At 40.6% G+C, this 13,568-nt stretch overlaps 1 protein-coding gene across 4 annotated transcripts in view; it reads left to right on the plus strand.

Annotated features, from left to right (window-relative positions):
* Nucleotides 1-13,568, plus strand: part of LOC148149184 (uncharacterized protein C1orf21-like) — a 194,498-nt gene that overhangs the window by 175,069 nt on the left and 5,861 nt on the right. For all 4 annotated transcript variants that reach the window (XM_087990895.1, XM_087990892.1, XM_087990893.1 and 1 more), the window contains one exon: nucleotides 7,409-7,469. In XM_087990895.1, coding sequence (XP_087847021.1) covers nucleotides 7,409-7,469 — 61 coding nt within the window. The remainder of the gene's footprint in view (nucleotides 1-7,408; nucleotides 7,470-13,568) is intronic.

Genomic DNA, 13,568 nt, shown 5'->3' on the forward strand with positions numbered 1-13,568 from the left:
CGTTTGCCAATTTCTGTTTGTATATGCCTGCTACGTGCAAAATTGCTGCTGGGTTTGCCTATTTAATAACAATAATCAGTTTTATGAAAAAGCACGTAGAGGTGTTTGAGAAATTTGATAAGTAATGTGGAATCCTAACTTCATGAATAAAAACAAGATCCATATAATTGTGTTAAATCCCATGAGGATCAGTCTTAAAACAATGATAGAAATTTGAGTGCTTATCTGATGGTACACTGATGCAACAGTAAACTCTATCCTGACGATACGAGCCCAAAGTCAGAGTGTGTTGCTGGAAAAGCACAGCCGGTCAGGCAGCGTCCGAGGAGCAGGCGAATTGACATTTCAAGCATAGACTCTTCATCAGGATCTTGCCCTCGGATGCTGCTTGACTGGCTGTGCTTTTCCAGCATCTATGATCTCCTGCATCTGCAGTCCTCACTTTCTCTTATATAAGCCCAAATATGAATACAGCTAATAATGTGGCTGGATTAGACACTAAATTAGTCTTGTTTTATTCAAAAGAAATTCCAAGAAATGCTGGTGGCGTTGGTTTGCAAAGGCAACATTCACTTTGTACCAATTTGACTGTATGTGTACGTACACGTACCAGGAGCATTTTGGATTGTTTCAACTCCCCAGTGCCAGTGTCTATCGATTTGATCAGCAAAAGATTTAACAAGACCAGCTTGCATTTTTCTAGCATATTTAACAGAGTAAAATATTCGAGTGCTCTTCAGAGGAGAGTTATTAAATGGAATTTAACACTGAGCTGTATAAAGGGATATTAGAAAGTCACTTGATCAAAGATGATCTGAAGGAGTCCCTTAAGACAAGAGATAGATAGAAGGGCAGGGAGTTTTCTGAAGAAATTCTAGGTCTTATGATCAAGAGAGAAATAGGCACAACCATCAATGCTGAATTCTCAAGAGGTTAGAATTAGAAAACCACAGAGATATCAGAAGAAGAAATTAGGAGAAGGTAGGGTGTGTTTTGAAAAATAAGGGTGTGAATAAAGAATGTAGTATGTAGGAAATTTTTTCTATACTCTAGCTTTAACTACTGAGCCTGTAGGAAAGAAGCTGTGTTAGATCACATGAAACTTGAGCCTGGATCTGTGGGGCTCCAAGTAAAATGTTGCCTATTACCAGGCTCTATATATAGTAATGTTCAATAAAGTTGTTGCTAATCACTCATGAGATTTCACCTCACCGCAAAGATATTGCCAGACTGGCAGCTAGGATAGCTCTGAGCACAACATCGATGAGCAATAAGAAAAATTAAGTTGTCATACAAACTGTTTATTTAATTAGCTTGTACCACCTTTGATTAATCTGACAGCTAGATTTTGCTGTCTTAAAGTAGAAAGTATCCAATCTGCCTGAAAACAATTTCATGATTTGTGAAAGTAACAATTTTCTTTTTAGCTCTAAGGGTCTTCCTCCCAGGGTAACTTGGAGAGTTAAGGAAAGGCTTGCCGAGCAACCAAAGGGAAGGGTGTATTCTTGTATGCCAAGCTGTGTAGCTACCAATTTATCATATATGCTAGAAATGCTAATGTCCAGTTCCCAGTTGAGGTGTCAATATTTTGCAGTTACTTCCCACTTCCCATCTTCTCAATCCCCAGACCTCTGCCAGATTCAGTTGGTCACCCAACCTGGTCATAGAATCTCAATCCACATGTTGTGTGTAGAGTCACCTCCCATTCTCCGGAAAGCAAATTTCAGAATTTGCACACTGTTATGTAACTGTCCTTAATTGGGCAAAAAGGTAGCAATTTCTGGTTGTAAAAAAAAGGTACCCCTAAGCAATTTCAATTACATAAAAATACTTCTGTAACTTATAGTAACTATTGTGGCTGCGTTTCATTTTTCTTATAATCTCGCACAGAATTGTAACAGCGTCGATCATAAGACCATAAAACATAGGAGCAGAAGTACATCATTCAGCATCTGCTCCACTGTTCAGTGAGATCATGGCTGATCTGATAATCATCAACTCCACTTTGCCTTATACCCGTAACCCTGACTTTACTCACTGATTTAAAAATCTGTTTACCTCAGCCCTGAATTTACTTAATGACCCTCTCTTGACAGCTCTCTGCAGTAAAGAATTGCACAGATTAACTACCCTTTGACAGAATAAATTCTTTCTCATTGCTGTTTCGAATGAGTGATCCCTTACTCTGAAATTGTGCCCTCTGGTGTGAGACTCTCCCATAAAGGCTAAATATCTCTCAGCATGTACATTGCCAAGCCCCTAAGAGTCTCACTTGTTTGAATAAAACTTTCTTATAAACTCCAATGAATACACGTACAACCTATTCTGCCTCTCTCCCTTGGAAAACTCCCTCATACTCAGGACGGACCAAGTGAACATTATCAGGATTGCCTCCAACGTCAGTATATCTTGCCTTGAATAAGGGGACTGAAACTGTCCAGTTTGCCAGATGTGGTTTAACTAGTGTCTTGTATAATTTCAGCAAGCTTCCTTATTTTTAATACTCCATTCCATTTGAAATAGAGGCTAATATTCCATCTGCCTTCCCTATTACTTGATGGACTTGTATGCCAGCTTTTTATGATTTATGCACATGGACTCCCAAATCCTTCTGTACTGCAGCCTTCTGCCGTCCTTCTCTGTGTAAATAATATTCAGCTTCTTAGTTCTTCCTGTTAAAGTGCACAGCCTCATACTTGCCACATTATCTTCCATTTCACCTGTCGTGTCTGAACCAGCTTTCCAAGTAAGCAGTTCACTTAATCTCATTCCCTTGCCTGCTCCCTGTAACCCTGCCCATTTTCCTTTTCCAAATAGTATTCCATTTCCCTCTTGCCTCCACTGTGCTCTCTGACATCACAATCCATATCTTAAGCATTGTGTAAAGTTTCTCCTTGCGCCTGCGTTGCTAATTGCCTTAACTCTGTGCCACACTCATTCTTAATCCGTCCAATAGTGGAAAAAGGTTTTTACCCTGTCTACTCTGTCCAGACTCCTCCTGATTTTTGAATGCTTCTATCAGATCTCCTTCCAAACTTCTCTTCATCCTGTATGCCCAGTTCACTCGGTCTTCCACAGAAGCGTTTAGAACTGATTAAAATCTCAGCCTTGTATTTGGTGTAAGATTTGTTGTTAGCACTTCAGTTTATTTTATGAAGTGTATATTTCTCTCCTGTAAACTTTCTAGTTCAAAATACTGGATTGCTCACACCATCAACAGTTCATCAACTTTACCAACACCTTCCACCTCAACTTCAAATTCACCTGGACCATCTCAGCAGCCTTTCTCCCCTTCCTGGACCTCACCATCACCATCTCTGACAACCGACTAACCACAGACATATACTACAAGCCCACTGACATCCACAGCTACCTAGATCACACTTTCTCCCACCCTACCTCCTGTAAAATTGCCATCCCTTATTCCCAATTTCTCCGCCTCCACCGCATCTGTTCCCAGGATGACCAGTTCCATCTCAGAAAATCCCAGATGGCCTCCTTCTTCCATGATCGGAACTTTCATTCCCACTTCACGCACCACCACCCTTGAAACCCCACCCCTCCCAATGCAACAAGGACAGAACACCCGGTCCTCACCTTCCACCCCACCAATGTCCGCATACAACGCACCATCCTCAGCCACTTCCGCTACCTCCAAACGGACCACACCATCAGAGATATATTTCCCTCCACACCCCTATCAGCATTCCGAAAAGACCATTCTCTCCGCGACTCCCTTGTCAGGTCCACGCCTCCCACCAGCCCACGCTCCTCTCCTGGCACCCTTCCGTGCCACAGCAGGAAGTGCAAAACCTGCACCCACACCACTCCCCTCACCTCTGTTTAAGGCCTACATTCATCAGAAATTCACCTACACCTCTCCTAATGTCGTCTACTCCATCCGTTGCACCCGATGTGGTCTCCTCTACATCGGGGAGACAGGATGCCTTCTTGTGGATCATTTCTGAGAACATCTCTGGGGTACCCACACCCACCAACCCCACCACCCCGTGGCTGAACATTTCAACTCCCCCTCCCACTCCATCAAGGACTTACAGGTCCTGGTCCTCCTCCACTGCCAAACCGTTACCACACAACACCTGGAGAGGGAACACCTCATATCCTGCCTTGGAACCCTGCAACCACATTGGATAAATGTGGATTTCAACAGCTTCCTCATTTCCCCTCTCTCTTCCCCCGCCCCCAGTCCCAAGTCTCCAACTCGGCACCGCCCTCCGGACCCGTCCATCACTGCCCTCTCTGACCTATCACCTTCTCCCTCACCTTCATCCACCTATCGCTTTCCGAATTACCTTCTGTCATCCCTGACCCACAAGCCTCAATCCTGCTTAAAGGCTTATGCCTGAAACATGGATTCTCCTGCTCCTTGTATGCTGCCTGACTGGCTATGCTTTTCCAGTACCACACGCTTGACTCTGTTCTCCAGTATCTGCAGTCCTCAATTTCTCCTAATTGCTCACACCATGTTAGCCTTGACCCAGATGAGAGCACTCTTGCCTTTGAGCCAATAGGTTTGAGATACAAGTCTCTTTCCAATACATGAGGTTGAAACTCTAGCGCAGTACTGAGGGAGTGCAGCACTGTTCAAGGTGTTGTCTTCTTTGAGACTTTAAACAGAGGCCATATTTGCTGCCTTGGATGAGTCTAAAAGATCCTGCGGCACTATTTTAAAAGAGAGCAGGGAAAATTGTTCCTGGCCAATGTTTATCCCTCAATCAATTTCACAAAACAAAACAAATTGATCATCATTGTTTTGCTGTTTTTGGGAGCTTCCTGTGCACAAATGTACTGCCATGATTCCTACATCACAGAAGTGATGACCGTTCAAATGAATGGTGACCTTTCACAGGATTCTGGACTATTTTATCAACCTTCTCCACCTGAGATGTCAATTTATCTTTTCCAAATGCTGACCAATTTGAAGTACACTTAACATACTTGCCGCGTTATTAATATCTGCTTTTCTTCAGTGTCGAGTTTCCTTTCAAAGCAACACGATATTGTACATTAGCATGTCAACATCAGGTGTTGTTTATCCACAACACTGCATACTTATACTTCCTCTTAAAGTTCATCAGATCTGTCTTGGACACATTGCAGCAATCATAGGATGCAATGAACTAATTCTGTCTTATTTTGATTAGCCTGTACACAATGCTTTGACAAATGTTACAAAGTCAAACAAGAGGCTGGTGGCCCTGAGGAAATGGCACTGGTGTAGTAATCTGAAGATTGTGCAGATTTGCAATACACCAGTATCAGATCATCGTGTCCTTTAAAGTTAAGTGACTTCCACTATCTACAAGACACCTGCACACCATCCTTGTAATATGCATCCGTAAATTTAGTCACTGATGGTCCAAGGGCAGTGGCAAAGGTGTGCATACAGACAATGTGTATGTCTCCAAAGTGAAAATAAATGAAGAAAAGGGCTTCTTTCATCTAAAAGAGGGAGTGTATATTATCCAGGTAGCTTGTCAAGGTCTAGTCAGCTGCTAGTCTCATGAATTTCAAATGAATAATGTTGCAAAAATGATACAGATGTTCAACTAACTAGTTTGAAATGATGAAAAGATTATACCATGTTTGATCTATACTATATCCACTTGATCTCTTGCACCAGTGTTGCATCTGTTAATTGCATTTGACTAAACATATTTTCAAGCTTAAGAAGGATGTGCATAAAGATATGCATTGAGGATAAGATAAAATTATGTGCAGCAAAATTTACACTCTCAGCTGTGTCGTAGTCATTGATTTGGTAACATTATCATGGAAGGTCTTGTTCCTTTTAAAATTATTATTGTGAACAGTTTAAGTGAGATATACTGATATAGTTAATTCACTGAAGAAAGATAGAAGGTTGTATACAGACACAAGGCATTTGTCATCAAGCTCTATGTAAATGCTGTAGTTTAACTTTATTCTAGTTGTCTTCCTTGCCCCAGCCCTGACTGGAGTATTGAGTAGAATGAAACAAGATCAGAGCGGATTCAATTAGATTTATTTATCGTCAAGTGTATTACAAATACAGTGAAAAGTGTTTAGTGTTGCCACTGTCTGCTGACATCATGAAACACAGAAATTAAAGCAGGAATAGAATACAAAACCAAAACTTAAAACAAGAGTTAATTTTCACATTTCATTCTTGTTATGGCTCACAACAACCATTGCCTCCACCAGTTCCACTGGCGCTTCACAGGCTCCTCCAACCTGCTTTGGGTCTGGGGCTAACTGCTGCCTCGCTGCCACTGCCCTGTGTCCTGCACAGGGCCCACCGACACCACCGCTGGTAATGCAGCTGACTTACTACCGCCACCATGAGTCAAGTGCCGGGCCCTTTTCACTGCCGTCAGCCGCTGTCTAATCCAACATCCTCCGTCGAGCCCCATCCCTGTTCCCCGAGCACATAACTCTGATGACTTAGATACTGTGCTTATTCACTTGTACGTTTATTGAGCATGGCTTTCTGTGCTGTACAAGTCATAAAAGGTGATCTGGGTAGATGCACCATAAGTGTTTTCTCAAAATGTACACACCCTGCCTCCTTTCTATTCTCTGTCCTTCCACATATGCACAGTGTTCTTAGCCGAGTGTCCACTTTGGATCAATCACACATTCTGACTATTTTGATGATTAATTAATTCCCCAATGGGAAACTTGATGTAAAAAGAGGTGCTGCCACTTCACTTGCAGTGAAGTCTAATGATGGGATGTGATTTTTTTTTCTGTTGTCTCTGTTCTGACTGTATGAAAAAAGGTTTCTGCTGTGCAATTGGTAGTTTTTGACTTTATACCAGACACAATGCAAGTGTGCAGCCATTTTTAACTGCGTAGCACTGACAGGAAATATTGCTGCTTATAGGGTACTGATGGTAGAGGTGATAATTTCCCATGAATCAAGAGTGTCGCACAGGAATTTTGTGTCCAAGGTGTGAATTTTCTTATGCATATTTGCATGATGGTATTTGGAATGTTTTAATTGAGCATAAATGCTTGAATTAATGAGATTTAATAATTTGCAACAAACCACTCAATTGTCGCACACACTTTATGCCTGTATCATTCACAATCCCTGTTATCTGAGTTTATTGTGCACCTTGAACTAGAACAATAATATCGCTCTAGGTAAAAACAATGACTGCAGATGCTGGAAACCAGATTCTGGATTAGAGTGGTGCTGGAAAAGCACAGCAGTTCAGCACCACTCTAATCCAGAATAACACCGCTCTATAAACCAGTTAACCATGCAATCCCAAGTGCTTATTGTACACAGAAGAGAAAGCAAATTCTTGTACTTGTCTCAATATAATAGCAAGCATATATTAAATAATTATCATTGTGTGGTCCCTCTTACAGTAATGGTTGTTTTATATATCTCTTTCAGCCTTCACACCTCAGACAGTCAGCAAGAGTTCTTTAAGATGTTGGATGAAAAAATTGAAAGGGTAAGGTTTTAATAGAAGTGCAGTGTTTGATGCTTATCTTGGCTAATTCATTCTGACACATCATGTGTTCTTGAGTTTAAAATTCCATTCCCTCTCCCCTCAACCTTCTTTTGTTCTTTCACAATCTGTTCGCATTTAGTCACCTTCCTTCTACACTTTGGCAATCTGCAAGATTATGTAAACTTGCAAGTCAAACTCGTTTTCTAAGAGAGGAAAACGTTGACTTAAAATGTCAACATGATTAATTTTAATACATTAGTTAGTATTTCTCCAGCATCATATGCAACCTGTATGGCTAAAAACTCTTCAGTTTGCCTTCATGGTTTTCCTTTCAAATTCTTTCATGAAATGTATCCATCGCTGGCAAGGCCAACACTTGTTGGCTATCTCCGGTCACTCATAAATTGTGTAGTTTTCTGGACCACTGCAGAGGTCAATCTCACTGTTGAGAGCATGGAGTCCCATGCAGCCTAAACTGGATAAGGGTAGTAGTGAAAGGATATTAGTGAGCCAGGTGGCTTTTTACAACAATTGATAACAGTTTTCATGGCCACTATTATCAAACTGAGACCAGTTTTATATTTCCAAGTTTTAGGAATTGAATGTAAACTCCATCAGCTGCAGTGCAGGGATTTGAACCCATATCCTTCAACTTTTGAATACTGGTCAAGTGAGATTACCAATAAAGCACCATCTCCCTCGATCTATAGTTAGCTGGTTAAAATGCAACAATGAGATGAATTCATTTTATGTTTGCCATCCAACAAGTCTCAACTTCATGTTCAAAGTCAAAAATTGCACAATAGCTTTCAGAGCCCCGCTCCTTCTTCACCTGGTAGCTTGTGTTTTCAAATAAACCTGTTGGACTATAACCTGATGTCATGTGATTTTTTTTTAACCTTGTCCAATCCAGACCAACACTGGCACCTCCACATCACAATTTCCTTTTGTTGTTTAATAAAGATGTTGCCAACCATCACTTAGGTCTATAAATTATCTCCCAATTGTCATCCTAAACTGAGGGGACATATCTGTCCCCTTAGAGATCGAGAGCTATCCTATCAATTTCCCCAACCAAGACTGTATGATATTCTCACATTAAGGGTGGAGCTTAATGTAGTTTCCAACATTAACCCCTTCAGAAGAATTACAGCAGTAACATATTGAAAAATAAGCAAGAATAATATGTTTGTTAAGTAAATTCAATTATATTTTTAAGGCTGTTCAACAGCCTTAATTTGATGCTGTATATTCCATTCAACACTCCCAGATGCTGAGTTTGGATTACTATGCATATAAAATGTACTATCAACACTCAAACAAAAACTCAACCCTCATTTCGCCAGATGCTTCATTTGATTGAGTCAGTAACCAATGCAATGTTCTACCATCCACTTTGGTGTTAAAGTTAATAGCTCAGATTATCAAGCAGCTGAATCAGGCAGACAATGGTAATAATCATGTCACAGGGCTGGTAATCCAGAGCCTCATGTTAATTCTGTGAGGTCATGGCTTCAAATCCCACCACGGCAGATGGTGTAACTTAAATTCAGTAAGATCTGGAATTTTAAGCAAAAAGCTAGCTGAATGTGACCAAAACCATTGCCAATTGCTGTAAAAACCCAATTGGGTCACTAATGTCCTTCAGGGAAGGACGTCTGCTATCTTCACCTGGTCAGACCTGCATGTGACTCCAGACCTACCAAAAGGTAGTTGACTCTTTAACCATTCTTTAGGTTGTTTCAGAGGGCAATCAGTTTCAAGAGCAATTAGGGATTAGTAACAAATGCTGGCCTTGGCTGTGATGCCCATTTCTCACATTTAAAAGAAAATAAGATTCTAAATGGTGCAAAAACAGAAAATGCTGGGTACACTGAACAGACCAGGTGGCACGGACAAATTGACATTATTATTTAGTGCACAAGTGTTTTTATATCCTTGGAAGGCAGTCAGCATCAGTAATGTTACTAGTTCTGTTTCTGACTCATAATGCTCCACCATGCCTGCATTGAAATGTAGATGATAAAATTCATGATTTTTTTTAACTGAAAGGGAAGGGTTTGCTCTGTGTTATGGAAGATAGTGAACATTCATCACAAAAGCTTGAAATTATTCTCATTTTTGTATGCAACTGGTGCAGCTTAAGATAAGTATAAGGAGTATATAAAACTTCCAGTTCATGAATTTTCTCTGGCATTTTTCTACCTAGTTGCAGTTGGCATCATGTAATGTTGTTTAGAAATGTTTGTGAACTGTTTCCGTATTCCTGGACTAAAAGTCAAGCTTGCTCAGGATTTCAATGACTTTCATTTACTCACAAGATAATTACTGATCAGCAATGACATTTATTTGACTACCAACTAAGGTTCTGATGTCTCAAGCTTCATTGCTTTCAAAGGAATTTTACTCCATACTTACTGTGCCCATTTACATTTCTCATCAACTCATTCTACAATTTATTATATCCCTCTCCTGATGCCACTACTCCACCTGCTTAGATATCATCTGCAAAACAGACCTCATTAAACTTTGAAGTACAAATCAATATGTAAAATAGAAAGGGTAGCAGTCCCATCACTGAGTGACAATCTCTCAAACTAATATTACTTCTTTTTTACTTGTTTTGCACCAATTACCCTTTTAAATTGACTGAAACGTCATACAGACGGAAACAGACCCTTCGGTCCAACCTGCCCATCCCAACCAAATTTCCCAAACTAAATTAGTCCAATTTGGCTGCACTTGGCCCATATCCTTCTAAACTTTTCCTATTCGTGTACCTATCCAAATGATTCTTTACTGTTGTAACTATATCTGCAACCACCATCTCCTCTGGTAGTTCGTTCCATACATGCACCACCCTGTGTGTGAAAATGTTGCTCCTCTGGTCCCTTTTTCTCCTCTCACCTTAAAATTTTGTCCTCTGAGTTTGAACTCCCCAACCCGAGGGAAATGTCCTTTGCTATTCACATTATCTATGCCCCTCATGAATTTATAAACCACTAGAACGTCACATCTCAAACTCATACGCTCCAGTGAAAAAAAGTCCCAGCCTTTTCCCATAACTCAAATCCTCCAATCCTGATACCATCCTAATAAATCTTTCCTGCACTCTCTCCAATGTAATAATACCTTTCCTATAGCAGAGCGACCAAAACTGTACACAGTACTCCAAATGCTGCTCTCTCAGTTTGGTCTGAATTCTCATATCTTTGTCAGTTATCTTTTGAAGGTCTAGAAGCACATTGTGAAGGGGATTTCCACAATTTCCTTGGAAAATGTAAAGGACATTGCATGGCCAGCCACAATCTTTCCCTTCTGAATCCACGTTAATTGCTATTTACTACATTCTTTTTGTGGAGATAATTGTGATTACAACAAATAGCAGTGAGATTTGTGGGTCAGTGGCTGCTTATGTCTGTATTGTTCCCCTTTTTGTATATGGACACTGTCAGTGTGGTTATGTTCTATAGGTAGCTCCCTGGTCTCCATTGCGCCAGAGACCCAGGTTCATTTCCAGCCTCGGGCAACCCTCTGTGTGGAGTTTGCACATTCTCCCATGTCTGCATAGGTATCCTCCCACAGACCAAAGATATGCAGGTTAGGTGGATTGGCCATAATAAATTGCCCATAGTGTCCAGAAATGTGAAGGCTATGTGGGTCACCCAAATTAAATATAAAGTAGTAGTGTGGGTGTGGATGGGTTGCACTTTGGAGGGTCGGTATGGAGTCGATGGGCCGAATGACCTGCTTCCACACTGTAGGGATTCTACAGTGACTCCCTGTAATGATCACCAATGTCTCTCAAATTCATGGTCTCTCAACAAGTGGGGACAACTATCTGGTAATTGGTATCAAAACCATTGTTTTTAAATGGAGTTTTATTTGTTCGCTATCTGTTGCTCATGTTTCCTCTTGTGAATACTTGGAGAAAGAAGTTAATCAGAATATTTACTCCTCGTTTTCACACTTAAAGTTCAACATCTTTTTGTCTTTTGTCTGCTCTCCAAATACTGTAGCTGTGATTTGTTTTAACTGCCGAGCTGAAGTTCTTTCTAGGTCTCACAAAATGTTTCTATTTTTTGTACCATTGTCCCAGTGAATCTGCTTGCTCCCTACAAGATTTGGCTGAGGTCATGTTTCCATGTTATAAATAGAACTTCATCCATCGCTTGTCCTGTGCATTCACACATCTCCACAATATCATTGTAACTATTTTATGATAGTATCTTGTAAGACTGTGATTTCAGTGGGATTGGCTGGAGCTACGGAGCAAGTTTCTGTTCATATTTCAAGCTTATAATAATTGAAAACAACAAGTGAACAGAAAAGCAAAATGAGCAATATCCCTGATGAGTTCTCTTTGTCTAGTTACATAGCAAACAATGACCAAATGGTACCAAAAATCATGATAAAATATTTCGGCTGTTATTTGTAGTGGATAAGTAATGTCAAAAGTTTTGTTCTTTTGATGGCTTAACAATTTTTTTCCATAATTTGTGTAATCTATTTGTCGCATTCTTTAAGATCCATCTCTTTTATCCATTATTCACTGAGCGTGAGCTCATAAAAACAAATTGCATCATCATTGAACTGTAAAGGCACATAGCAAACGGTTCACAGTAACAGTGACTGAAAGCAGAAATGGTTAATTCATCAGTGGCCTTTAAGGGTTAGGGATAGACACCATCTTTAATTAACCTGCCCTGTTGGTTTTTCTGTTCATCAAGGTCATAGGCAATGAGGCTTTATGGGAAATTCCAGCATAACATCCTGTCAAGGAAATTGTCAGCAATAGATACAACTTCTGTGTAAATGCAGTCCTGAAGGATTTTGACCATTCGGGTCCTGAATTATATAAACAGGGTGATTATATTTGTTGGAATATATTGCAAAGGTAATGGTTAATAAAGTATCAGTTAGCACAATTGGACAATATAAGGAGCCATCTATGAAAGCACGGAGGTCATGTTGCTATCCCTGGACAGACGGGTCTGGATTCAAGTCCCACCTGCTCCAGATGTGTGTAATGACATCTCTGAACAGGTTGATGAGAAAAATAGGTGAAACAAAAAGAAAGCTAACTGGGATGCCTATGTATTTGTCTATTAATTAGTAGATATGCAATTAAACGAAGAGAACATGGTTACAAGGGAGAGTTATGATCCATACACTTGCCAAAATGCAGTTTGGAATCTGCTGAAATTGGATCCATGTGCTTTAGACAAACTTTAGTAGTGCTGTTCCAATCAATGGGTGGTATTTCAAACAACTTCCTGATATATCTGGAGTCATACAGGGCTGATGCCTCTCTCCAGTCATGTTGTGTGAAATCTTTCGCTAAGTCCATGAGGAAGATGCAGTTATGAGCAGGTGCCAAGCCCAGGGTCTAAATCTCTCTGTGCATGCACAGTCTGACCATATTCTGCTCCAACCTGCGTGTTGGTATGTGGACTGATGTGCATCAGCAACCGATTCAAACTGACCTTGAGGGCCAAAGTGAGCCCTGACAAAAGTGAGACCCCCTTCTTTGGGAATTGGGTCGACTGATCGTTTACCTCCTTCACCGTCAGGTTAGATCAACTGAAGCAATTTGTGATATGGTTTGGAGGAGGCAGCATGTGAGCTAAAACTGGAATAGCTATGGTAAAACCAAAACTTGGGCTCATGGTGCAAGACTCCCTCTTCATTAAGAATAAGAACCTGGTTGTTGGAGCTGTAATGCTATGTTAGCTGGATCACTGGTTTGTGATACGGAGTGATGCCAATAACTTTGGTTCAATTTCCACACCAGCTGAACTTACCATGAAGGACCTTCCTTCTCAAGCTCTCCCCTTACCTGAGCAGTGATAACCCTCAGGTTAGACTCACTACCAGTCATCCCTCTCTGCAATTTGAGAGCAGCCCTAAGATCCAGTAGGACTATGGCAACTTTACCTTCTCCACTAATGGAGAAAGGCCATGGTCTCAGGCTTTTCATGCACAGTATATTGGGAACTGGGTAAACACCTTAGGTACTATGTTTAACAAGTAATGAAATAGTAAGTATTAACTACAAACATAAATGAGTATTAACAGCAGACATAAACACAAACCACA

Source organism: Chiloscyllium plagiosum, unplaced genomic scaffold, assembly GCF_037043375.1.
Source record: "Chiloscyllium plagiosum isolate Xiang-an unplaced genomic scaffold, Cpla_swu_hap1 HiC_scaffold_9, whole genome shotgun sequence".
Taxonomy (NCBI): domain Eukaryota; kingdom Metazoa; phylum Chordata; class Chondrichthyes; order Orectolobiformes; family Hemiscylliidae; genus Chiloscyllium; species Chiloscyllium plagiosum.